Here is a 26,402-nt window from a genome sequence, read left to right on the forward strand (position 1 = left end):
TGGCCGAAACCAACACAACATTGTAAAGCAATTATCCTCCAAATAAAATGTGGTTTTCTGAAGTCATCCCATGAGAAAGGTCTTAATAAGTTATGAAACACTGGTTGCTCACAACAGTTGATCTTACGTCCCTGTTACCAAGTAATGAGGGCCTGTCCAATATTAACATCCGGGCCTCTTTACGATACAGAGGGTTAGGCATGGAAGCAGCAAAGACGTGTAGCCTTGTCACCGGAACAGTGTCCACACGATTTGCCCAGCCCGTCTCTCCTCATAATTTGTAATGACTGACATCTCAAATGCAAGCTCCCGCTGGATGAGCCCATGGAGGGATGACAAATGGCATCATTGTGAACAGACTGTTGCCCTTTCAATCACGCAGCAGGCTCTGGGTGAACTAAAATGAACAGGAGTGTTTTCTTCAGAACCAAACAATAATCTATTACTCTCCTGTGTCATTAAAGCGTCTGTGCTTACAAAGCTCCAGGAATTTTTACAGACTTCTTCAACATCTTGTGTTAAGTCACTTCATTCGTGACCAACTCTTTGCGACTCTATGGACTGTCACCCCCCAGGTTCCTCTATCCCTGGTATTCTCCAGGCAAGAATACTGGAGTGGGTTGACATGCCCTCCTCCAGGGGATCTTCCTGACCCAGAGATCAAACCCACGTCTCCTGTGGCTCCTGCATCACAGGCAGATTGTTTTACGTTTATGTCTTTAATATGAATGAAGAAGCAGATGTAACTGGTATCCAGGTGTGCACATAAATTGTGCTTAAAGCTGTGATGATAATCTGTGGTCCCTTGGGTGAGTCTAGGCTTCTTTTTCTGCTCCACTTTTTAAAAATCATGGTTGGTTTGATGACAGGCTGATTTGGCTAAAACCAGCCCAGCCCTTCAGCTTCCCCAGTGGCTCAGTGGTGAAGAATCTGCCTGCCATCACAGGAGACACAGGTTCTATCCCTGGGTTGGGAAAATTCCTGGAGAAGGGAATGGCAGCCTACTCTAGTATTCTTGCCTGGACAGAGGATCCTCGCCGGCTACAGTCCAAGGGGTCACAGAGTCAGACATCACTTAATGACTGAACAGCAATGACAAGCCCAATTCCCACTGGCTTGAGTTTCTGTTAGTATAACGAGGTGCTTTCTTGGCCTGCGGTCCGGTGACGACGGGTGGTTTTCACAAGCACGCATTCATGGGGTCCTGTTGTTTTGCAGTCCGTTTGACGTGGAGGACATGACCCCATCCTCGGGCGCTGGGAACAAGGTGGCCGCCCTCCAGAGAAGAATGTCCATGTACAGCCAGGGTACCCCAGAAACGCCCACCTTCAAAGATCACTCCTTCTTCGTAAGTTCTGTGTGCTTTCTGGAGGAGAGATGATGAACCCGAGGCAGTGCTTGCATCCAGCCTCGGAAATGCTTAATGTACAGTGTTAGGGAGTCTCTGTAATTCCTAATGCAATCATCCCTCTGTCTCCTCGGGGGTTCATTCTGGGAATTCCCCTTTGATAGCAAAATCCGAGGATGCTCCAATCAGTCCTTTATATGAAATGGCAGAGTGTTTGCACATAACCTTCACATCCTCCTTTGTAAGCTAGATCATCTCTAGATTACCTATGATGCTTAATGTAATGCAAATGACACATAAATAGTTGTAAATACAGTGTAAATACTGTGTAAATAGTTGCCAGCAAATTGGCAAATTGAAGTTTTCCTTTTTTGGACCTTTCGGGAATTTCTTTTCCATGGATGCATAACCCTCAAATACAGAAGGGAGGGCCGACTGTGATGTCATCTTCAAGTTCACCCTAACCCAGTGGTGACTAAGGAAAGCACATGCCTAGATGCCCGTGACCACCGGCGCCCAGATGGTCAACCCACTCTGTCCCTGCTCTGCTCCCCCCCACTTACCTGTTACTTTGATCAACGCATGTCAACTTTTCCATCCCTTCTCTGAGATCAGCCTTTTAAAGAAGTAGATGTAAATAAGGGCCCCTTGTTTTAATCAGAAACGCTTGCTTAAGAGCTGACAGAAACGTAGTAACCTGCTGCTTTCCACTAACTCCCCATCTTGCTTTGACTTCTGAAGAGATGGTTGCATCCTTCACCAGACAAGCCAAGGCTGTCTGTCTTGAGTGCCTTGCAGGACTCTTTCTTTGCCAAGCTGCACCGCAGCCGCTCTTTCAGTGACCTGCCCTCCCTCAGGCTGAGACCCAAGGCCGTGCTAGAGTTTTATGTGAGTGTGGGTCGCCCGCCCGGGTGTGACGTGCTTTCCTTTGGGGGCTGGTGGCATGTATGCTTTGGCATGCCTCTTGTTTTATCTTCGCTCTCATGCTCACTGGCTAACAGTTACAGGTCTCCTGTCCCCAGGGTGGGAAATTTGGGCTTGCATGCACCTTTGTGAGAGAGGCTGTTTGTCCTTCCCTTCCCATGATCTCTGCTTTTGTGCTGTGACTTTTCTCCACTGTGGCAAAGATATCCATGGTAACAAGATTGTCATTTAAAAAAACACAGTTACACATGAAGTCAAAGAAGGTTCTCATTTGCAAGTTAAGCGAATGTATCACTAATATCAATCTTTACAGTTGTAGCCTTCAAAAACTGGTATTTGAGGAATTCAGAAAGATTTAAACCAATTTTCCTAGAGCTCTTTTTATTGAAAGAGGTTCTTAGCCTTAGTGCGTCTTATACTGTCATAGTAAAAGAGACTCTAATTTTCAGTCGAAGATGTAATAAGTTACCTACATGATATGTGTTGCCCTTTATGTAGCAGGAGAATACACATACACATATGGACATACATACATGGAATGTTCTGCCCTTTACAGACATATAAAGTAATCTTTGAATGTCCAGAGAAGAAAGGGTTAAAAGTCTTCTGGTTAATAATAATAATAATAACCTCTTATTCATTGAGTTAAAAAAAAAAAAAACAGGTAAAATGGATGAGGCTAAACTCCAATAAAATTTCCAAGGGAGGTGGGAAGACGATATGGGAAAGATAAAGCAGGCATCAGCTGACAGAGTAACTACCAATGCCAAGTGTATATTCATGCTGATACAGTGCAAGTCAGAGGGGTGGGGAGGGAGTTGGCAGCGATTTCAGTCACATCATTTAAACAAGAGCAAGATCAGAAAAAAAATGTGATGGCTTCCTATGGCCTTTTGAACTATATGTTCATAAAGCCTTTTGAACTTGATGAACAGACTCCTCAGAGCAGCCAGCTCCCTTCCGGCCCCAGTTCTCCAGGCCCACCTCTCATCTCTCCAGGCTTCATTCTCTGCCCAGCGCCCCGCTTCCCCATGCACCCTCCCTTTCAGGATCTCCCACAGAGTGTCGTTCCTTCTAGAACACACTTCCTCCCCCTCCTTCCTTTCTTTGTCTTCTAGGGCTGAGTTCCAGGTTGTCTGTCTCCCAGGCCGCAGCCAGCGCCCGCCTCACGGGTCAGTTACAACACGCCTGCCCTCGGGTGCCTGTTTGTAGGCTCAGCCCCTTGGCAGACGGGCCTCTTCAGCAGGCAGCTCGGTCTAACTCGACCTTTGCCGCCCAAAGTCCAAGCAAATATGGGCTTGGGAATGTGAGGCTGCAGAGAAAGGGCTGAAGTGGAGTTTGGAATTTAAATAAGAATCGAGATCAGCCAGGCCCCCGCCCCCGCCCCCTTACTTAGCCAGGGCCTCCGCCTTCCTCAGAGCCGCTGGGAATGTGTGTTCTGCAGGCGAGTTGAGGCTGGGCCGGACAGCTCAGAGGACCAGGGGTTCAGTGAGATGCCCAGGGGACCCCAGGGAGGAAGTGCCGGGAGCAGGACTCAGCCTTCCACCATCTCTCCCCAGAAGCTTCCTCTTGCATCGCTCCTTAGAGGCATAAAGCCTGTTTGCAGGGGAAGAGAGGGGGGTACAGATAGAGGAGGAAGGAAACTGAAGTCCCCCCAACAGTCCCTGCGGCTCCCTCCACCCCCCTCCACCCTGCCCTGCCGCCTGGACTCTGGGGAGCACTTTTCAGTGATCAGTAATCCAGGAAAACCTTCTCCGTTTTAGACACAAAGAAAGTGAGCCTGCAGAGGTCACCTGAGGGTCCCAGTGACACATCCTGAGGTTGAGTTTGGGTTGAAACTGCAGGTGTTGGGACCAGGGACTCTGCTGGAGGAGAACGGGGAGCTGCTTTCTGTCTGCTCCCCACTTCACTTGCTGGAACATTTTTGTTTCCTGGGTGTATTCCCAGCACTGTCGTGATCAATTGTTGTTGTTTTTAAATTTTTTTATTTTTTGGCGATGCCACGTGGCACGTGGCTCTTAGTTCCTGGACTGGGGATCGAACCTGTGCCTCTTGCTGTGGAAGCACAAAGTCCTAACCACTGCACCACCAGGAAAGTCCCTCATTGTTTTATATGAAATTAAACTAGGTACTTACATTTACTGAAACAATCAAACCTGGAATCCAAGAGAAAGTATTCATTTTGAAGGAGTCAATCTCAAATAACTAGAAAACTTTTCCCACTGAACAGTGTTTGGCACTTCAACACTATGCAGACCACAGTGTCAGGAAAGATGACTTAGAGATTGTTGATGCCTGCATAAATGAATTATCTTGGTTACCTGGGTATTTTGACCTCTGTCTTCTGAGTTCTGCTTCATGGATCACAGAGCTGGGGCTGTCCGGCAGAGCACCTGGGGCTCCCAGACACCCTGGGAGCTCTGGGGTTTGCAGCCCTGGAACACAGTTATTTAGTTCATCAGTCTTTTTCTGCTCTTTTTATAGAAGCTCTGCAAACATATTACTGGCCTTGAATTATTTGTGGCATAGTTACTGAATTAATAAAACATTTTCAAAAAAAAAAAAACATTTTCCAGGGCTTGGGATTTGTGGGTAGAGATTTTTAAAAAATAATTTATGAGAACTGAAGCAGAACAAAGCATCACATCTTTTGAATGAAATAGCATGAATGCTGGAAAGCCCTTTAAGATCGTTGCCAAAAAAAAAAGAACCGGTGGTGTTCTTAACTATGGCTGCCAGATATTGTGAGATCCTGAGATTTACGAAACAAGCACTGTTGCCCTGCCTCCAACTTTTTTGTTTTAAAAATGTCAAACCTGAGACCAGTACAGTGAACTTTTACGTAGGTTCAACAATGGAAATAGAGTTTTTAAAGGCTTGTTTTGTTTTGCCATGCTTGCAGACACACACACACACACACACACACACAATCAACAAATACAATGTTAATATCATGAAAGATCTGTTTCTTATTTTAATTGTCTTACATTTTGTCTGGAAATGAACCAAGGTCAAAGGCATCCCTTGCTTCCAAAATCATAATGATTTGCCTTTTATCTACAGTCAAATCTACCTGATGACATCTTTGAAAACGGGAAGGCAGCGGAGGAGAAAATGCCACTGTCCCTCAGCTTCAGCGACCTGCCCAACGGGGACTGCACCCTCGCCCCCGGCCCAGCCGACTCTCTCCCTGGTGCCTGCGCAGCAAATCCAGAAATCACCATCACCTCCGCAGAGCTGCCCCCAGGCAGTCAGTCCTCCCAGAACGAGGGCTTGGAGGACTCCAGCTCGGCCTCTTGCAGCAGCTCCTCGAGAGAAGGCTCAGAGCCCCGGCCCCACCCCGAGGGAGAGACCCAGGGGCCGGGGAAGCCCGAGGGCTGCCGAGCAGCCACGGGTGCCGGGCCGGAGCGCCTGTTCCTGCAGAAGGGAGTCGCAGAGGCCCTTCTGCAAGAGGCCCTTCTGCAAGAGGCCTCTGAACTCAAGCCCGTGGAGCTGGACACTTTTGAAGGAAACATCACGAAGCAGCTGGTCAAGAGGCTCACCTCGGCAGAGGTGCCAGTGGCCACAGAGAGGCTGCTCTCTGAGGGTTCGGTCAGTGCAGAGTCGGAAGGCTGTAGGTCTTTCCTGGATGGAAGCCTAGAGGACGCCTTTAACGGGCTTTTCCTTGCGTTAGAACCACACAAAGAGCAGTATAAAGAGTTTCAGGAGCTGAACCAAGAAGTCATGCACCTGGATGATATTCTAAAAGTAAGTACCTTTTCAGGGAAATTGGATTAGTTTCGGAGACAGTCTCTTAAACCAACAGTCTATTTAAAATAGCCTATCTTTTTTTTAATCCTTCCCTATCACAGGATCAATAGATAATCAATATGTAAATGACATTGATTTTTTAATACTAGTTGTAGTTTAGTTGCTGAGTCATGTCTGACTCTTTGTGACCCCAAGGACTGTAGCCCACCAGGCTCCTCTGTCAATGGGATTCTCCAAGCAAGAATACTAGAGTGGGTTGCCATTTCCTTCTTCAGGGGATCTTCCCGACCCAGGGATTGAACCCAGGTCTCCTGCATTGCAGGCGGATTCTTTACCGACTGAACTACCAGGGGAGCCCCTAAACCACCACCAAATGGCATTTATTTTTTAATACAAGTTGCTGTTTAGGTGCTAAGTCATATTTGACAGTTTTTGCAACCCCATGGACTGTAACTCCTCAGGCTCTTCTGTCCATGGGATTTCCCAGGCAAGAATACTGGAGTGGGTTGCCATTTAATACTAGTAGCATATATTAATTTTTATTTTCCTGACAACGGATCAACTTTAGGAGAATGACTGAGAGTTAAATTAACAGCTCTAGAGAATATCTAGACTCCCTCAGCCCCAGAGTTCATCATTCAGATCCCAAATGTGAAACGAATGGTGGCCTTTTGAGCATCATATCTCATTGAGATGTTACTGGAGAGGGTCCCTCTTGGAGTTTCCAGGAAGCAGGAAGGCCCTTCCCTGGTTGAAGACAGAGTTGGGCAGCCAGGATGTGAGGACCAAGGCATCTCTCCCCGCCCAGGGCACTACCTCCTAGAGGATTCCCTCCTCAGCCATTGGCCCAAATCAGTGAAATAGAATCCCAGAGTAGTCACCCCAAATAATCTAGAAGCCAGAGGACCCTGACTCCGCTAGAGATATCTTCCTCTCTCCTGTTCCCAATTAGACCACTCAGGATAGACGTGGGAAGAGAGGATTCAGAAAGGTGATTTCCTCTTGGTCAGGAGAGCCTCATAATAAGGTCATTATTGCTACCCCAGAATATATCTGCCTCCACTTGGTAGATAAAATTTAATACAGATTAATTTTTTAGAAACATGGCACAAGAAGACAGAACTGGAGCTTCTGTCCTAAAACCCACTACCACTTCTTGTATTCTTTGCTTTGCCACTCTGATGTCTAGTGCCATAAAGAAGAGAACTTGGATCCTTTCTCTTGAAAGAGCAATTCTTTGGGGACCTGTTCTATAAGATTAGCTTGAAAACACAGTGCCAGGGGCAAGCGGAGAGTCAGCCCACAGAAGGCTGTTGCATCCCTTGATACGACGGTTTGAAAATGTGGCCGTCCCTGTGGCATCTGGAACTACCTTCCCAAGGCTATTCTGACAGTTGCGGTCATGCTGACCTGGTTCTGGAGGGCATGTCTGCCCAGGGCGGAGGAGAATTCAGGCTGTGACTCTCCACGTCCTCTATTGCTTATGACAGGTTGATTCTGCTGTAGGTATAGCCTCTTAGCAGCAGGGAAGGGCACTCTGAATCTGTTTGCCATCAAACATAACTCCAGAGCATCAGCTCAGGGCTCATGGATGGAGGCTGCTTGTCTAGTATCCCAGTGAAAATGTCTTTGATCCCTTCAACAAGTGCTTATCTGCACAGTTGACCAGCTTTGCTTAGTGGGCAGAAAAGTGTTAAATGTGAAGAGCCAAGACACAATCCACCTAAAATAAATGCCTCAAAGAAAGCTAGTGGTGATGGCAGCCCCCATTTCCAGGCATCTAGGGTGCTCAGTCCACCAGGAAGCACTGAGCAAGTCATCCATTAGTCTTCTAAAAACCTGGTGGCTGTCGGTTTCTTTCAAGATTTTTGTTTCAATCTGCTCTTGTTCCAAAACTGTCCTAAATTTCTTAACTGCCCCCTTTCTTTCTTTTGATCGTGTTTAAGCACATCCATACTGTGCACGATCAGATTCTGCAGTCTAGCTTAGGAAAGAAGACCCTAGAAGAGCATTGAGTTGGGAATGGCTCCTCCTTTCTCTCTGAGATGGAAAATGACATTAGAGTCAAGGTCTGGGGCAAGTAGCTTTGTCTCCAGCCAGGATTAAAGCATCTGCTGGCAAAGCATTCTCTTTTTTTCCTCCTTCACATTCCTAGGATGCTAAACACCTTGAGGATCAGAAACTAAATGGTGCTGCCTCTTGGACGGAGATCACTGAGGGCGAATGAAACAACTCTGATTTAAAAGACTCAGACTCCTGCCAGGCCCTTCCGACCCTGTGTAACGAAGTCAGCAGGGAGTGCCACCTAACTGGATGGAGGACATTTAGCTCCTTTTACTTGCAGGATTTGTCCCGTTCAATGCCTCCCAACATCCTTTTCACTATTTGGAAGAACCGCTCCCCATCTCTGTGCCCAAAGCAACGGGCATGACCCTGTTTGTAATGTTTCTGTTTAATGTCCAGAAATACAGAATTCACCAGGCCATAGCATGGATTTGCTCACATAATTCCAGGGCCCAGTCAGGGAAGAGATGGACGTTGTTCCTTCAAAGACTAAGTTGTAAAGGAAGCACAGCTACTCCTTGTTGTGCTCATGCCATTTATTTTCTCCTCGATGCTCAAAGGAAAATTACATGCTGTGAATGTAAAATTAGTATTTAAATTTACTTAGAGAGTGTGCATTAGTGAATCTGAGTAGTTTTCTGTTTCTGGGATTTGTTTTGTGAATCCTTTAGGACAGGTGCCGTAGTTAGCTCGCCCTGTCTCAGGGCACAGACCACGTTGCCACTTGGAGTTAAGAGATTGGTTAGCAGTTGGCATTGACCCTGACCCTTTAGATTTGTCTGCCAGTTGAACTTTATTTGGGGTTGAGCCCTGTGAAGAGAGAGAATAGCCATTCTGTTTCCCAAGACTTTCTGATTGTAGTATTTTTTAAAACTTTTTACTATAAATATTTCAAACAGGAATAGAAAGAATCAAATAATGGATCCCAATATGGCCATCAGCACACTTCCACAATGCTCAACTCATGGCCAAACCTGTCTTCCTCTTCCTGCTTCCTTCCCCCCAGATTGTTTCAGAACAAATCCCAGATACTGTGTCACTTTATCCACGGTTGTACTTTTTTATAAGAAGATTTTTAAATGAATTCTTTTAATGCCAACAAAAAAATAAAAATAAAAGCTTGAAAAAAAAAAGAAAGTGTCGCATCTCCCATTGGGTGTCTTTGTTGTGTTTCTCCTTCTGAATATGTTGATATTCTCCTTGGTACCTTCTGCCTTTGCAGTGCAAGCCAGCAGTAAGCCGAAGCAGGTCTTCCAGTTTAAGTCTTACTGTTGAAAGTGCTTTAGAAAGCTTTGATTTCCTGAACACCTCTGATTTTGACGAGGAGGAGGAGGATGGTGATGAGGTTTGTAATGTTGGAGGAGGTGCTGACTCAGTATTTTCAGACACTGAGACTGAGAAAAATAGGTAAGTCTTGAAGTCAGCATCTGCTTCTATTTCTACTGTCATTCCTGGTATAGCAGTTCTTTATTTCTACCAGATAGGACTTAATACACATCTTCAGGAAGATAAAACTCTCTACCTGAATTGGTTTACAGCTCCTTTTCACTGTCCTGTACAATTTTTAAATATAGTTCACCTTTTTTGGTGTTGTTTAAGAAAAATGAAATTTTCCTTTTTATAAATGAAAGGCAAATTTTTGTACAAGTATGTGTACACTTATGTATAAGTATGGATGTGTACATATCCATCTTGTAGGTTTCAGTGTCTACAGCTTGGCCCCAGTGTAATGAATTTCAAATTAACTCCACATACTATGTTTCTGGAGAACTCTTACTGGATGATCAGTCTTGACCTGGTTCTCCTTGATTTGCATCTTATTCCTAATTTCTTCATTTTGTTAGACTTCGCTTTTCCAACCCCTTATCTCTCTATTCCTTTTGGCTATTGGGTCTTTGCAGTTCATTAAGGTCATCAGTGCCTGTTTGAAAGCCAGGCTTAAAACCCATGGCACATATTTTCCTTAGAATGTAGGAAGGGATGACTAATAACTGATATCTGCCAGTGGATCTGCAGGCCTCTGGGTGGAGAATGTGGCCTTCTCTAGGATGGGGATGAATCAGGGCAGTGGGAAGGGAGGATAAAGATGAAATCCTATCACTTTCTTCACTGGGCTTTGTTGTAGCAAACCACATGCTCAGAGCTAGAGCCGGGGGTCCATTCTGTAAGCACAGTGGACATAGCTGCATTAATTTGCTGGAAAAAAAAAATGCACACTTTCCCAAAGGAAAGGGTGGATTTCCTTCCATCTTTTCTTTTGACATGTTATATGCACAGATTTTCAAATTACAACAAGCTATGACTGTTCAACCTTCACAGACCTCTCTGAGTGGTGTTAATATTTTGAAGTTGTGTTATTCCTGGAGGGTTTCTTCTGCCAAAATGAAACCAGGAAAAGAAAAAGGGAGAAATAGAAGTTATCCCTTGAGCAAACTGGGAGTGTAACAAAGAGAATTTATGAAATGAATGTCATGTTTAAGTTATCTTTCTGCATTCTACACTGAGATTTTCTAACTTAATTGCATTTGTGAAATGCTTCTTAAATCAAACTCTTCTTGTATACTTGTTAGCTGAAGCTATTTCATAATAGATCAAGGGTTTTCTTCCTAATAGCCTTTGTAAATTCTACAGAACATTCCTATTAAAGATGTCTAATTTGATCAGTCTTACTGTGTGTTATCAGACGTTTAGGGTAAGTGTGTGTGTGTGTGTGTGTGTGTGTGTGTGTGTGTGTGTGTGTGTGTGTATGTATTTTAAATGTGGGTTGACTACCAGGCCACAATCTGAGTGTTTCCCTCTTGGAAACCCAGTGTGAATCAGAATAAAGCATTCAATGCCTTTAAACTGTAGTGCATGATCTTTTTAAATTGTGGAAATGGGGGAGCATGAAACTAGAACCCCAAAATCACCTAACTGTGTGAACTAGGATGCTCTGGTTAACGTTTCTGCTGGTCATTCCTTCCATGGGTGAAATGAGACTCTTCCCTCCCTCTCTCCCCTCTGCAGAGGTTCATTATAAGAATAAAATTAGATAATAAATGCAACACACTTACCTTTAAATGTAAGTGCCCATCATGATACAACTTTAAATATTTCAGCAGTGGAGTTTACACAGAACTTGCAAGGCAGAAGAAAGTGATGCAAATGCCCCTTTTTGCAAACGTCATGTTTCTTCCCGGTGGCTTTGCTTCCTCTTTTTCAAGTGGCAGTTGATTCAAAGCCAGGAAAAAGCCTTAACTGATTATTTTAATGGTATTGCTCTTGGGAAACCACAAATAAAGAGGACAGTTTTATCCCAGAAATTTGGCAAATCACCCCATTAACAGAGCAGGAAAGTGCCCCCAAATGAGGTCACATTTCAGAAGACTTCTTGGTGAGACGACTTTACAAATAGTTCATTGTGCTTGAGAAGCAAACAGAGAACTCTGGAAGCAATCTATTTGTAGGATCTTTTTAATATTAGGCAAATTGGTGACTAGGCTTAGTGATAAAGTAGTATTTGAAGGGTATCTCAATTTTTTGAGGTAGGCAAATGCAAGATCAGTGGGTGCAGTGGGGGCCTGACACAAGCCATGTTGAGTTTTGACCTGTGGTCTCCATGCAGAAAGAAACAGCTAACGTTTCGCTCCCCTTCCTGCTTCAACAGTTACAGATCGGTTCACCCAGAAGCCAGGGGGCATCTCAGCGAAGCCCTGACTGAGGACACGGGAGTTGGGACTAGTGTGGCAGGAAGCCCTCTCCCGCTGACCACGGGGAATGAAAGCCTGGACCTTACCATCATCAGGCACCTCCAGTACTGCACGCAGCTCGTCCAGGTAGGACTGGCGACTGAACCGGGTTTTTAGAGCCCAGGTTGTTGATGCACCAAGAATGTGTGCTTCCTTTTTTTTCAGTTTTCCCAAGAAAAGGAGAATTCAGGAATGTGAGAATAATCATCTATGGCCAAACCTCCCTGAATGTGCCCTATCTCATCTGCTTTGATTTGAACTCAAAAACTCTAAATTGCATGGCCATCTTCCTTCAACCCTGGGTTTTTCATCTTAAAATCTAGATCTCCAGGACTTCCCTGGTGGTCCTGTGGTTAAGACTATACACTTCCACTGCAGAAGGCATGAATTCCATCCTGGACATGGAACTAAGATCCCACATGCCACACAGCATGGCCAAAAAAATAAAATAAATTTTTAGAAATTAAAAAAAATCTAGATCTCCAGACCTTAACAGGTAGTAAGTGACATGTAGTGAACTCTCACTTTCAAATTATTTGATAATAGGTGAGAGTAATGTGATTTTTTTCTTTTAATTTTTTGGTCACACTTCACAGCATATGGGATCTTAGTTCCCTGACCAGGGATGGAACTCATGCCCCCTGCAGTGGAAGCAAGGAGTATTAACCACTGAACCACTAGGGAAGTCCTGTGATTTTTTTAAAAAAGGAATTTGCATTCTGCCATCTATGAATGGACTTTGAAAGCCAGTATTACTGAACTTATGTTAACATAAACCCAACACATTAGTTAGTTTTCCATCGCCTGGACAGCTAAAGGCAAAATGCTACAGAATATAACCACAGTTTCCCAGATTACGAATAAGTACTAATTAGCAATGAGAAAGAATATTTTACAGGCATTTGCCTCACCAGTTCATTTTCATTCTGGGACACCCTGGGGCTCATTTTTCTTCTCATTTCAGGCTGCTTTACCACTTAAGATTTTGCCACAGTTGTTGTTCAGTCGCTCAGTCGTGTCCAACTCTGCCACTCCATGGAGCATGCCAGGCTTCCCCATATTTCAGTTTCTCCCAGAGTTTGCTCAAACTCATGTCCATTGAATCAGTGATGCCACCTAACCATCTCATCCTCTATCACCCCCTTCTTTTCTTGCCCTCAGTCTTTCCTAGCATCAGGGTCTTTTCCAGTGAGTCAGCTGTTCGCATCAGGTGGCCAAAGTGTTAAAGCTTCAGCTTCAGCATCAATTCTTCCAATGAATATTCAAGGTTCATTTCCTTTAGGACTGACTGGTTCAATCTCCTTGCAGTCCAAGGGACTCTGAAGAGTCCTCTCCACCACCACAATTCGAAAGCATCAGTTCTTTGGTGCTCAGGCTTCTTCATGATCCCTCTCTCACATCCATACACCACTACTGGAAAAACCATAGCTTTGACTAGATGGACATTTGTCGGCAAAGTGATGTCTCTGCTTTTTAATACGCTGTCTAGGTTTGTCATAGCTTTTCTTCTAAGGAACAAGTGTCTTTTAATTTCATGGTTGCAGTCACCATCTGCAGTGGAACAACTATTTTGACATTCTTTTGTTGCAGGGAGGGTTTCAGCTGTCTTGAACAAAGCACTTTCCCCCAAGCATCTGCATGAATGCTTCCTCCTCTCCCAGTGGTTGATCTTTTCCCAATCTTGTTGTTCTCTCACCTTGCCTCAATGTGTGGGAATCAGGAACAGAAAGTGAAAGCAAATGTATAATGGTTTTAAGGGGCTGGGTCAGGCAGGAAGAGAGCAAAAAGAGGAGAAATCATGCTTATAAGAGCATGTGTTCAATTGGAAGCCTGAGGCAGGGTGGGGAGGAAGGACCCAGGGAGGCTGGGAGTGGGTTAACATTGATTTTTAAATAACACACTCATGATGAGATGTAGAAGAATCTGCCTCTCCATGAATAGAGACCCTCAAAGCCACCTCAGACACTCATGTTCTGTGGGAAGCTGGTAGGCAATCATGACTCTTGTGCTAGGTTGGCCAGTATCCCGGTGGATCTCTTTTGTTGAGTGTTTAATTTACAAGCCAGGTACTGACAACCAGTCTGGCAGACGGTGCAGATTTTTTCTGACCAAAATGAACAAGGATTGTTGTTGACTTACAGCTATTCTCTATTCACCAAGCATTGGAATGAGATGGTGTTCACAGCCCTTTGTCCTTGGTGAGCCCAAGACTCTGCTGAGCAAACTCCCTGTTCACCTTTCAGGCTTAAAGTCATTACTTCATGAGACATGGGAGAATTCTCTTCCATGAAGGAAGCAGATGTGTTCGCTCAAAGACTAATTGGCATGCAAGAGTCAGTGCAGTGTTTCTCTCTACAGTAAGGCCATGGTTAAAACAAATTCAACTCTTCCGTGGGGAACAACAACACTAGAAAAAACAAGAGGGAATAATCCCACCTAGTCCGTTTCTACGTGGTACATAGGACACCGCCCAATTCATGAATTGTTTAATAAAGCCAATTAGATCTTTAAATTTAAAAAGAGAAAAGAAAAAAGAGATAGACATAAAGGTGTAGAATAAAGGAGATGTAGAATAAAGTAGAAATCAAGGTAGAAACCTGATTTCTAATTCACAAATGGTTGGATGGCATCACTGATTCAAAGGACCTGAGTTTGAGCAAGCTCTGGGAGATGATGAAAGCCAGGGAAGCCTGGCATGTTGCGGTCCATGGGGTTGCATAGAGTCGGACATGGCTGAGCAACTGAACAAAACAACCTGAATCAGTAAGCTTGCTTATTCATTTGGTATATTAAAGAGATAAAAATGGGTATTCTGTAAGAATTATAATAGCTATAATTATGTTTAAAATAGAGCAGTTCTTTTCTATTCAATTTTTTTTTTACATGAAAGGCATTTGTATATAATTGCTGCACTTGACTTTTGAATTTGAAAAATTCATTTTGCTTTAGAGCCCAAATGCTTGAGACCAAACAGGATGATGGTACAGGTCTGCATCCTGCAGCCGTGCCTGCCAAGTGAAGGGGACAGAGACGTAGAAAGGACTAGAACCTTCAGATGGTGACTGATTTCTGTCCTTTCTCCTCTCAGGTCTTTCTTTATTCTCATGACCTGCACACAAATGAAATCACTTGCCATTAAGGTGCTCTTGGACAGGTTGCTTAACCTCTCTGTACTTCAGTTTCCTCATCAGTTAACTGGAAAATCAAAAGTACCCACTTCTGGCTAGCCACAGCTGGGTTGTTGTGCAAAATAACATGAGCTAATTCATGTATAAGGCCCAGACCAATGCCTGGTACATAGTAAGCACTCATTAATGAGATAACTTTTGTTGTAATTATGATTATTATACAACATGCTCTTAATTTTCAGCTTGAAAACAATGATATGAATCCAGGCCATGAAAAATAACTACACTTGTAAAACAAACCTTTTTTCTGCTTCCACACCAGTGGCAACCTAAATATGCTCTTCAAGTTTCAAAGAGGTCTTATGGATTGACAGTACATACAGAAAGGCAACTTTATAATAACCTCGCAGCCCTACTACTGAGGAAACTCTAGAATTTGCCCAGGCATGAAAAAGTTGAAAGCAACAAAAACATGTCTGATTTCATCAGATGTTGTAACCGGCCTGGAATAAGGACCACTATACTGGAACAGAAATGTGTATGAGTTTAACATTCCCTCTTCATTCAGAAGAATGAGGCTGAGCCCTACTGACAACAATGATTGACCCAGTGGTTTTGTTTGTTTTATCAGCAAATTGTTCTTTCAAGCAAAACCCCATTTGTGGCCAGCAATCTCTTAGAGAAGCTTTCCAGGCAAATCCAGGTGATGGAGAAGCTCTCGGCCGTCAGCGATGAGAACATTGGAAACATCAGTTCTGTCATTGAAGGTGAGCCCCTGCAGGGACACCGCCAGATTCTTACAAACAATAACACCACGAGCCTTCCACCCACCCCACCCCACCCCAATCCCCACCTGCATCTTTTCATGGCTTTATTAGGATGGCAGAGAAGCCTCTTGGGCTGTAGAATAGAGGAAGGTTGCCACTCGAGTGTGGTCACAATTAACATCATGCTTCAGCCTTTAGAGTCAAAGCAGCAGACACCTAACTTTTTCTAGAGGGGCCTCCGCCTCCAGGAGGCAGACTCTAGTGTATACACAGAACCCCCTCCTCCTTTGGTGGTGTGGTTCCCCCTGGGGATAGGTGATCAGGACTGCCCCTGTGCGGTGGAGCTGGCCGAGACAAAACCCACAGCAGTTGACAGTCAAAGGCAAGATGCTCCCAAACCTACTGTGAAAGGCAGAAATACGAGGAGTCAAAGACCTTCAAGAGAATCCCTGGTTCAGAGTTTTAAATGGCAAACTTGACAGAGGAGAGATGCCTTTGAACTTGTGTGGTCTGCCTACAGGACTAGTTCCTAGAGACAAGAATTTGTGTCTTTTTTTCTCTGTCAGATAGTGGAAATAGTGGGAAACTAGGATCTTCTGGATTATCTCCAATTAAACTTGAAATTCCCTGTAGGTTCTTTCTGCCTCCAGCTTCAGGTCCTCCCAGGAGCAGGTGACCTTGACAGATCTCTGAGAGATGCGAAAAGCGAAAAGCGGCAGGACATTCAGGCTCCTGTCCACTCCTCCCTGGGCCCCTCAGCTTGATCAGAGCCTCTGGAGTGAAATGCTGACTGTGGCGCCTGGCTCTTCAGTCATTTCAGTCGGAGAGCCACCTGGGAAGGGTGAAAAACGCCTTCAGTCACCCTCTGCTCTGCTCCCCCGCTGCAGAAAATCTCCTGGGGTTTGATTCTCTGATTCCGTACAGTTTTATTTGCTAAATTGCAGGAGATGAGGGGATTAGACTTTCTCCCGAGGGTAGACCTGCTGTTTTCTATCACAGAAAGCAAACAGTTTGCTTTTGCCGCGTTTTCTTTAGTGCCCAGGCTGGATGAGCTCCTCATCTCCTTTTCTTTGCCCTCAGGACCACCTGCCAACAACAGGGGAATCCTGTAGTTCTGATTAAAAACTAGTCTTAAAAAAAAAGAAGATAGAAAGGCCCCTGGTGATGCCTGCCCCACCCCACCCAGGTCCACCTCTGCATCTGTTTCACTGAGTCGTGGGATGGGGGGGTTGTTCTTCTGTTCCAGCCATACCAGAATTTCACAAAAAGCTGTCTTTGCTGTCCTTCTGGACCAAGTGCTGCACGCCGGTTGGGGTCTACCACAGCTCCGCGGACAGAGTGATTAAGCAGCTAGAAGCCAGCTTTGCCAGAACCGTCAACAGAGACTACCCCGGGCTTGCAGACCCAGGTACAGGGCAGCAGGAGCGAGAGAAATATTTCCGTCTTTTGGGTTGAAAGTAGTAAGTGCTGGTGCGGTTCCCTCAACACTCCCCACCACGGCTAGCCCAGATAAGAGGCTTCCCCTCCAGAGAAAACATCATCTACTCAGAAAAATCAAAGAAAGGAAAGACAGGGAACATGTTTTCATTCCAAATATCAGCAGTGACTTTGAGAAGGACCGTATGTCTGTACTGCTATTGAAGTATGTATCCTTTCCTCATTAAAAAGTCACCAATACAGGAGCGTCAAATGGTATTACCACTTGGGAAAAACTGCTTGACAGTTTCTATAGAAACTGAATATGTATACTCCTACCCTGCGATCAAGCAGCTCCACTCCTAAGTATGTCAAGAGAAATACGAGCTTATTCTCATTTTTTAAGAGGACATGTATAAGAAGGTTCATAGCAGCTTTATTCACAGGAACCAAAAATGGAAACAATTCAAATGCCCATCAACAGGAGAAGGGATAAATGGTAATATTACACAGCAGTTTTCAAAAAGACTAAATGTACTGCTGCAAGCAATAATTTGGATGAATCTCACATAATTTTTGAACAAAAGAGCTAGATTCAAAAAGTACATACTATATAGTTTTATTTATATGAAGTTCAAGAACAGATAAAGCCAATGTATTGATAGAAGTTTGACTATTATTGATAGTTGATAGAAGTTTGATTCCCTATGGTTGGAGTAGACTGGGAGGGAGCTCAGGAGAACCTAACGGCATCCCAGTGATTTCTGTATCTTGATCCAAATGATAGTTACACGGGTACATAGATATGCTGTCCACTGAACTCACTTTACAGACTTCACTCCATCGTGTACCTCAATAGAAAGATAGATGAATGAGGGATGAATGAATGATTGATTGTGTTTCTTAAAAACTGCTTCGTATCTTCCCCTTACAAACAGTGTTTCACACCCTGGTGTCCCAAATCCTGGACCGAGCTGAGCCCCTGCTTCCCGCCAGCCTGTCCTCCGAAGTCATCACTGTTTTCCAGTATTACAGTTACTTTACGAGCCATGGCGTGAGTGACCTGGAGAGTTACCTGAACCAGTTGGCCAAGCAAGGTAGGACATGTTCTTTGCTCACACTGTGGGGGTCTCAATCTGGGATGATCTTCGGTCTCTTCAATCATAGTTTTTAGTGATGATAGCTTTTTCTTCCCCCAAGTCAACAGGTGGGCTAAGATTTGTCTTTTAGATGGCTCCTGGACTTTTATGAGTGAGCCCTTTGACAATGAAACAAGGGTTTGCTGAGCACATCCTTTTCGCTCAACAGGGGTGTACCATTAACAGAAAGCTGGTAAATGATTTAAGGCCCTGCTGAAGTTTTTGTCTATCATGAATGTGTTTACCATTTGTAGGATCGAGCCTATAGGCAATGATATTTTATAATGCCTTTTTGGTGGCGCTTTCATAATACTAAGCAGAAGTGAGCACCCCATTCCCAAGAAGCGGATGGGGTGACACATTGGGAACAGAGAGAAGGGAGAGGCAAAAAGGGAGAGTCATCTTCAGGGACTGAAGAAAACAGACACCAGCGCAGGGGAGCGGCAGAGAAACTTGTCACTGCCTTCTCGTGTGGCACTCCAGTTATGAGAAACAGAGCCAGTATCTGCCTCGAGTGAAAACCTCTTCAGGAGTGGAGCCAGGCTGTGAGGGGCTGGTTTCTGGTTCCCAAGTTTGTGCTGTTTCTCCACCCATGTTTGACAATGGGCAGCAGGAGGGTGAGGCAAGGCGTGTTCTTGGGAGTAGATAGGTTGGCACAGTGCTTGCTAGTGGTGGAAATGCTTCTGACCCTGACCCGGGTTCGGGCTCGGTCCTGCTCTTTAAACCCCAAGACACCATGTTCAGCGCGGTAATTGGCATCACAGGAAGAAGAAGAAAATCTTCCTCTACCATCACTAATTGGAAACATCACCTTTCTCATATGCTAACTTTTCGTATATCCGTGGGTCTTTTATTAAGTACATCCTTGACTCTTCCTTGTATCTGTAATGAGCATGCTACTTTACCATCAGAAAATGACTTCTGTTTCCTCCTCTCTCTCTCCAGTTTCGGTGGTTCAGACTCTGCAGTCACTGAGAGACGAGAAACTGCTCCAGGCCATGAGTGACCTTGCCCCCGGCAGCCTCCCGGCCCCGCAGGAGGAAGTACTCAGGACACTGGCTCTGCTCCTAACCGGGGAGGACCGCGGAGCTAGTGAGGCGGTGACGCTTTACCTGACAGCTGCCTCCAGAAGCGAGCATTTCAGGGAAAAGGTAGGGCGTGAAATGATGGGCGGCAAGGCAGAAGCTTGTCTAATTTTATGCCATTTACTGTTAATATTCTGTCATCTCGTCCTTTGTAAAATAACTTTCTTTCTCCTGTTTTTTAAAATTAAAAAAAAAAAATTGTGTGGCACATGGGCCTTTTCTAGTTGCAGTGCAGCGGACTTCTTTAGCTGTGGAGTACTGGCTCTGAGAGCACCCAGGCCCAGCAGTTGCGGCTCAGGGGCTTCTCCAGTTGCCCTGCTGCATGTGGGATCTTAGTTCCCCAAGCAGGGATTGAACCCACATCCCCTGCATTGGAAGGCAGATTCTTAACCACTGGACCACCAGGGAAGTCTCTTTTTCTCTTATTACTGATATGCACTCTGTAAAATGATTTAAACTATAAAAATATACTGAAAATAGTTAAGGTCCTGTAAGTCTAGCCCCCAGAGAAAACTATTAATAACTTAGTGTACATTCCTTCAGATCTTTTCTATGTATATGCTAACATATATAATTATTTTTTCTTAAATGAGATCACACTATCTTATTGCACAAATGATTTTTTAAATGTAATATATCATGGTTATTTTCTTTCCATGTCAGAACATATTGGTCTACTTTATTCTATTTGATACATTAGTGGCATCTCAGTATGTAAATAACCTGTTATTTTTTTATTGCATATTAATGAGCATTTATGTAGTTTCCAACTCTGAAAAATATGATAAACATACATATGCATGTTTACGCACACATGTTTTACGAATAGTTTGCAGTTAAGTCATCAGACTATTGGGTCAAAGTGCTAGAATACTTTTTACTTTATTTTATTTTATTTTTTTTTTTACTTTTTTTTTTTTACTTTTTACTTTAAAAGCTGTCTCTCCTGTTGCTAGGGAGGAGACAGTTTACCTCTCTCGGCTTCAAATCAACAGTCATCCAAGTATAATAAGCATATGCAATTCAGGTACTTTGGGGCCTAGTACAAGCAGGCCCTTTACAACCTGAGAGCCCTTTACAACCTAAACAGTCATTCTAAAACCCACCTTCCGTCGACTTTCAGATCAGTTAAAGAAAATAAAAGTTGGCCCTTCTTGTTCTTGTGGGGGTCCGCTGTTGGATTCAGATAAGAGTTTGCTGAACCTTTTTAAGGTATTATCTAATTATCTGAGTTAGTGTGTGGTGGGATGTACTCCTGCGAAGACATTCCATTCTAATACATTTTGGCCCGAGAACATGAACTTCATATTGTTCTTTCCTACAAAGCTCCAGTCTTTTAGGAGAGTTTGCTCAAAATGCTCTTCTTTGGGCCAAATACCCTCACCCACACTGAAAGAGCAAGACATAAGAGACCATGAATTATGTAATGCCAGTCATAGAATAGAAGGCATGAATGAACTGGATAAAAAGATCAAGCTCTTTTAGTCAACATGAATTTTAATGGATTTTTTCCCCCCACTCTGAGGGTAGTGCAAAATGTCTCATTTTACCTGTAGCTTATCTCAGGGAGTAAAAATGATACATACGTCTGAAAAAAAAAAGTGAAAGTTAGTCACACAGTCATGTCTGACTCTTTGCAATCCCATGGACTGTAGCCAGCCTGGCTCCTTTGTCCACGGAATTCTCCAGGCAAGAATACTGGAGTTAGTTGCCATTCCTTTCGCCAGGAGATCTTCCCGACCCAGGGATTGAACCTGGGTCTCCTGCATTGCAAGCAAATTCTCTACCAACTGAGCCACTAGGGAAGCCTGAAAGTACAAACAAATCAGAATGTCTTCATGGCGTCCTTCCTTCTCTTTCAGGCCCTGCTCTATTACTGTGAAGCCCTAACAAAGTCTGACCTCCGGCTCCAGAAGGCAGCTTGCCTGGCCCTGAAAAGCCTGAAGGTAAGGCCCAGCCTTGGAGCCCCCGGCAGGTCAGCTTCGAGCTGACTTTGGCTTTGAGACTAAGCCAGGTGCATAGACAGCTTTCTTTCCATATTTGGAAGTACCTGCTTTAGCAGCCTTTCTCCTCTTGTTTACCCTGTGCATTAATTGGGAGTCCTTTTTGTCTTCAAATAGCACCTAAATGTGACTTGGTTTTGTTAAAGTCAATACTTTTTGGAAAACAATTCCCTTTTTCAGTAGCTCAGAGGAATAAATTTGCTTCAGGGCCACTATTAGAAAAATGTCTCTCATGCCAAAAAAGAGATGACATGCTGATTTCATCCATTTTTATTGTGTACAGAAGTACGGCAGAGATAAATAAAATTGGTGAAGAAGTACTAAAATCCAATGTGCCAATAACTTCCAAATCCTTCCCTGGAAACTCTTTTACTAAGCAGCTCGTCCATCTTCATTGTGTCAGAGGGCTGAGAATTGCCAGTGTTTTAAGGAGCTTGCCTTTTAGTAGTCAAGATTTAATGTCTGACTGACCTTAATCACAAAATACAAGATTAATCACCCTTGAGAAAAGAATGAAAAGGCCACACCTTGAGATCTCCTAAAATCTTGGATGCGTGCGAGGACTTGCAGACCTATTGGGACATGAAGAAAGGGATTAACACCTCAAAAGAAAAAGTTAATGACCTGTGAAGAAAAACAGTTCTGAGAAAATTTGACTTCCTTGTTACTTGGTCAAAAAATTACCTTGAGGTGGCCAAAAAAAGGCCCACAGTGGTTGTTGTGCATTTGGGTGCTGTCCCGATAGTGACAGGTCAGCGATGATGGCTGAGACACAGTTAATGTAAAGTCAGACATAAGGATACGTGATCGGCACCAGTTTTTGTGGATTTACATGCTGTGAAGGTTTAAAAGCTACAGTTTTAAACTCCAGCATGTCCACAGTCTGGGAGCAGCAATTCCTCCCCATTACTCTTTCCTTCTAGGGTAGGATCCTTTGTGCTGAAGCAAAGACCTCTTTCTAAACCATCCACAGCCCCCCAGCTCTTGAAAAGGGCTCCAAGTAGCATGATGTAAAAAAAAATAGCACAAGACTCAACCAGTCAACTCTCGTTAACGTGTCAAGAGAAAAAAAATATTTTTTTAAATGAATGACAGCAAACAGACATCCGACATATTTCTTTCCTAGTACCATACCGGAAACAAGCTTGAGAGGTCAGGGTTCTCAAATGCAATTGTAGTTCCCCCTCTGTCTCGCTGGGCTACCCGAACCCATAGAAACACCCATGCTTGCTTCCGCCTGTTGTCTTCCAGCACCCAGCACCAACACTACTACTCCATAAGCCTCGCTTTCCTCCAAGAAAGAAAACCATAATGTGTTATTCATTATCAGCTCTTCAGAATCACTAGAAGAGCATTTTCTTCACAGCAGGCCCTCTTTTATCTACCGGCCTTCAACACTGGCGCTCATGGACACACTCTGCTGGGCTCTCTCCTCCTATGTGTCCTCCCTTCCATGGTCATGCCTATGCTAATAACTCCCCATGTTTCCAGCCCATGTCATCCCTTCCACCTCTGATCCAGCTTGCTCTCAGGTATCTCCCCTAGGAAGTCACCTCAGACTCCACCCATCTCACCCCTTCTCCTTGTCTCCGGTGTATGAGTGGATTGTACACCTACTTCGCAGGAGCTCAGGCCAGAAACCTAGGAGCCATCAGTGACCTGCCCTTGCCCTCAGCCTCCACCTCCAGCCAGCCTCCTCATCCTGCACATCCCACTTCCTTGGTAGCCGGAATCTCTCTCCTATTCATTCCCATTCTAGTCACCTGGATTCCAGCCACATTCCCACCAGTCTCTCTGGCTCCCTGCAATCCGTCCTCTCCTCTGTGGTTAGAAAGCTCAGAATTAAAAAACAAGTCCTATTTAAACCTCTTACATGACTTTCCATGATCTTAGAATGATATCCAAAACCGTTAATAAGGCTTATAAGCCTCCCCTTGATTTGGTCCCTGTATTTCCTTCTCCACACCCCCAAACACTACACACACACACACACACACACACACACATCTTTACCACATGCCCAAATGACCAACTTCTCTAAGATACACTTCTTCCAAGAAGACTTCCCTGATCAGACCACTCTGCATCTCCCAGTCATGTTTGGCCCCAGCACCCTGACTCAGCCTGTCATTCATTATAATAATCAGTTTACTTATTTCACTGTCTGTCTTTCCACCGGACTGTAAACTCTTAAGGGTCAGGACCATGTCATGTTCATGGCTGAGTCTCCCAGGCCCTGTGAACCGCCTGGTTCAGAGTGCTCAGAAACAAATAGACGAATTCCATCCTTGACCTTTATTCGTCTCCTCTGTTTTAATACATAAACTAAAATTAGGAATTCTTAAATTAGAGCTGTTTTGGAAGGAATGAGATACAGTAGAAAGAAGTAGGAGAAATGGGTTCTATTCTGGAAAATCAGGCTGGTCACTTCCCTTCTCTCAGCCTGGAGTCCCCTGTGAAATGAGGAACTTCCCTGGTCATCAGAGGTCCCACAAGTGCACATCCTGGGCTCCATCCAGGAGGTTGTAATCTGATGTGTCTGAGTAGCATCAGGAATCTGTACTTTCATAAGAGCTCCCAGAGTGATGCTGATACTCAGCTGGGTTTGGGAAGACCTGGGTGGTTTTTAAAGTCCCCACCAGCTGTGAAAATGCTAAGTCTCCTGTAGTCCCACACCTAAATGTCAGAACGCTGTTTTAACTCTTTTCTCCTTGTAGGCTACTGAAAGCATTAAAATGCTGGTGACATTGTGTCAGTCTGATACTGAAGAAATCAGAAATGTGGCCTCAGAAACTCTCTTATCTCTTGGTGAGTTTTTTTTTTTTTGTAACATGATTGTCTATTTCTGACACTCACAAAGGTAATGTTAAGAAGTTTCATATGCCTTGTTTGAGCAAGTTTTCTCCTATAGGCTGTCTCCTCAACCAGTTACACACACACACACACACACACACAGCATGAAGAACTGATCAATTAATACCAACTGGTATTAAGTTATTATTTTGAGTGATGAATAAAAACGTTAAATTCAAACTGGTATTTATTTTTGGTGTTCTGTATCCAGGAGAAGATGGGCGGCTGGCATATGAACAGTTGGACAAATTTCCTCGAGACTGTGTAAAAGTTGGAGGTCGTCTTGCAAGTGAAGTTGCCACGGCCTTTTAATTACAAGCTGACTCTGCCTAACAGCTGTCTTAATAAATGGCCCTGTTAATCAAGATGGTGCTGTGACTTAGCTGGAAGCTGTTGAGGTTGTCTGGAAATTTAAAATATTATGGAAGGAATCCAAAGTCCAGTTTCACAGTGCTTATCTACTTTTCCTTTGGCCAATAGAATAGGGCTATGTATATTTCAGTAGATTACATCACTGATTGCAGCTGACAAAGCTTAGTAGAAGAGTCTGTCTTATCTAGTATGTGTGGAATTTTAAAACAGCCATCTTTGTACTTTTTGGGAAGTTCTTCTATAAGCTTGAAATAGTCACATGATACTTTGATAAATATCATATGCCTTGCAGTTTTTCCTCTGTTGTGTTCTCAGGGTTGAGTGGCCCCTTTAGGTACCTAATTTTACCTTAAATGCGAAGCAAAAAAAAACAGAACAATTTCTTCAAATACAAGTTTGCCTGTAGAACCTGGTAAAAGAACACATTATAAGATTTTTTATTTTCATTTTTTCAAGCCTCCACAATTTCTTTTGTTTCTCTATCGTGAAAAATCCAAAGGCATATTTCCAGTATGTAAAAAAAAAGATGGATTTAAAAAAAAAAAGATAGGTAGATCACTAAAAATTACCTTATTAAGATTATACCATACTCATTTTTAAGAAGATACTCAAAACTTAAGCTTTTTTTTTTTTTTTAAATAAGAGCCATTTTTTAAATGATACTTTTTATAATAGAAGTATTTTGCTGCTAAGGCAGATCAAAACCAGAAGTTTTCAGAAAGCTGTGATTTTAATTCAGAAAGTTATGATGCTCCTTGAAGAAGAACATAGAAGTTGGAGGAATCCTAATGGGGTGAAAGGGGCTTCCCTGGAGGCTCATGGTCAAGAATGTGCCTATCAAGGCAGGAGATGCATGTTTGATCCCTGGGTTGGGAAGATCCCCTGGAGAAGGAAGTGGCAACCCATTCTACTATTCTTGCCTGGGAAACCCCATGGTCAGAGGAGCCTGGCAGGCTACAGTTCATGGGGTCAAAAAGAGTCAGACACGACTTGGTGAGTAAACGACAACAGTGGGGTGAAAACAGAGGATCAATAACAGTGGTCTTCGCTTTTATAGAAACTACTGTAAGGTAAGGAAGAAGAATGCCCTGAATGATGGTTACTGCTCTAGAGAAATCATTCATCACTGGATAAGAACCTTTGGCCAAATAGTTAAAACAGTTTCTGTCATTGCTTTCATATCAGGGTAGTAAGTCCTTTAAATAAAGTACAAGTCCATTCAGTAGCTCTTACTGAATAACTTTTCTTCCTGTTAAGAGTTATAGGTGGGATATGCCAAGATATCAAAATAATATGTGTGCGTGTAATTTAAACTGTGGAATATCTACTATTCTCTGAATGTGCTTGTATAATCATTTAGATGTTATTTGAAATATTTACATTTTAGCAAGACCTTTAAAAACAATTCTTATTTCTTTTAAAGTGTAAATTGTTTATCAGGCTTCCTGGTAGATAAGTTCTTTCAACTGTGAAGTTACAATGTATATATGAATTTGTAAATTTATAAATATTATATATATGCATATCTTTCCTTTTAAAGGTACATTGTACAGCCTACAGTTAGTATGTATAGTCTGTAGTCCCTGTCAAATGGTTGAAGTGATTTTTTTTTTAATAGAAAGTCAAATCACAAATGTCACAGAACTGTTTAGTTGTTTGGGTTTTTTATTTTTTTGAGTATTGCATGAATAATTAATTCTATACCTTTTGTATTCACTCCTGCATTTTATTTTTGGTTGAAAGGGGTGCTTTTAGTTTTGTGGCATTTGTATTCGTCACTCTTTCAATCATGTAAGTTAAAATAAAAATTATTTTTGAATTACTA

The 26,402-nt window shown here is 43.4% G+C and overlaps 1 protein-coding gene across 5 annotated transcripts in view; it reads left to right on the forward strand.

The window, feature by feature from the left end:
- The window catches only part of RIPOR2 (RHO family interacting cell polarization regulator 2), a 206,568-nt gene extending 180,166 nt beyond the window's left edge, over positions 1 to 26,402 (forward strand). For 3 of the 5 annotated variants that reach the window (XM_061147489.1, XM_061147488.1, XM_061147490.1), the window contains exons 12-22: positions 1,219 to 1,348; positions 5,336 to 6,019; positions 9,309 to 9,493; positions 11,733 to 11,901; positions 15,574 to 15,709; positions 16,956 to 17,117; positions 18,064 to 18,222; positions 19,210 to 19,415; positions 21,212 to 21,295; positions 24,070 to 24,160; positions 24,417 to 26,402. In XM_061147489.1, coding sequence (XP_061003472.1) covers positions 1,219 to 1,348; positions 5,336 to 6,019; positions 9,309 to 9,493; positions 11,733 to 11,901; positions 15,574 to 15,709; positions 16,956 to 17,117; positions 18,064 to 18,222; positions 19,210 to 19,415; positions 21,212 to 21,295; positions 24,070 to 24,160; positions 24,417 to 24,517 — 2,107 coding nt within the window. In that variant the 3' untranslated portion in view covers positions 24,518 to 26,402. Of the gene's footprint in view, positions 1 to 1,218; positions 1,349 to 5,335; positions 6,020 to 8,177; positions 9,229 to 9,308; positions 9,494 to 11,732; positions 11,902 to 15,573; positions 15,710 to 16,955; positions 17,118 to 18,063; positions 18,223 to 19,209; positions 19,416 to 21,211; positions 21,296 to 24,069; positions 24,161 to 24,416 lie in introns of those variants that run through there. The other 2 variants (XM_061147491.1, XM_061147492.1) reach the window with 2 other exon arrangements.

The sequence above is a fragment of the Dama dama genome, chromosome 7, assembly GCF_033118175.1.
Source record: "Dama dama isolate Ldn47 chromosome 7, ASM3311817v1, whole genome shotgun sequence".
Lineage (NCBI taxonomy): Eukaryota > Metazoa > Chordata > Mammalia > Artiodactyla > Cervidae > Dama > Dama dama.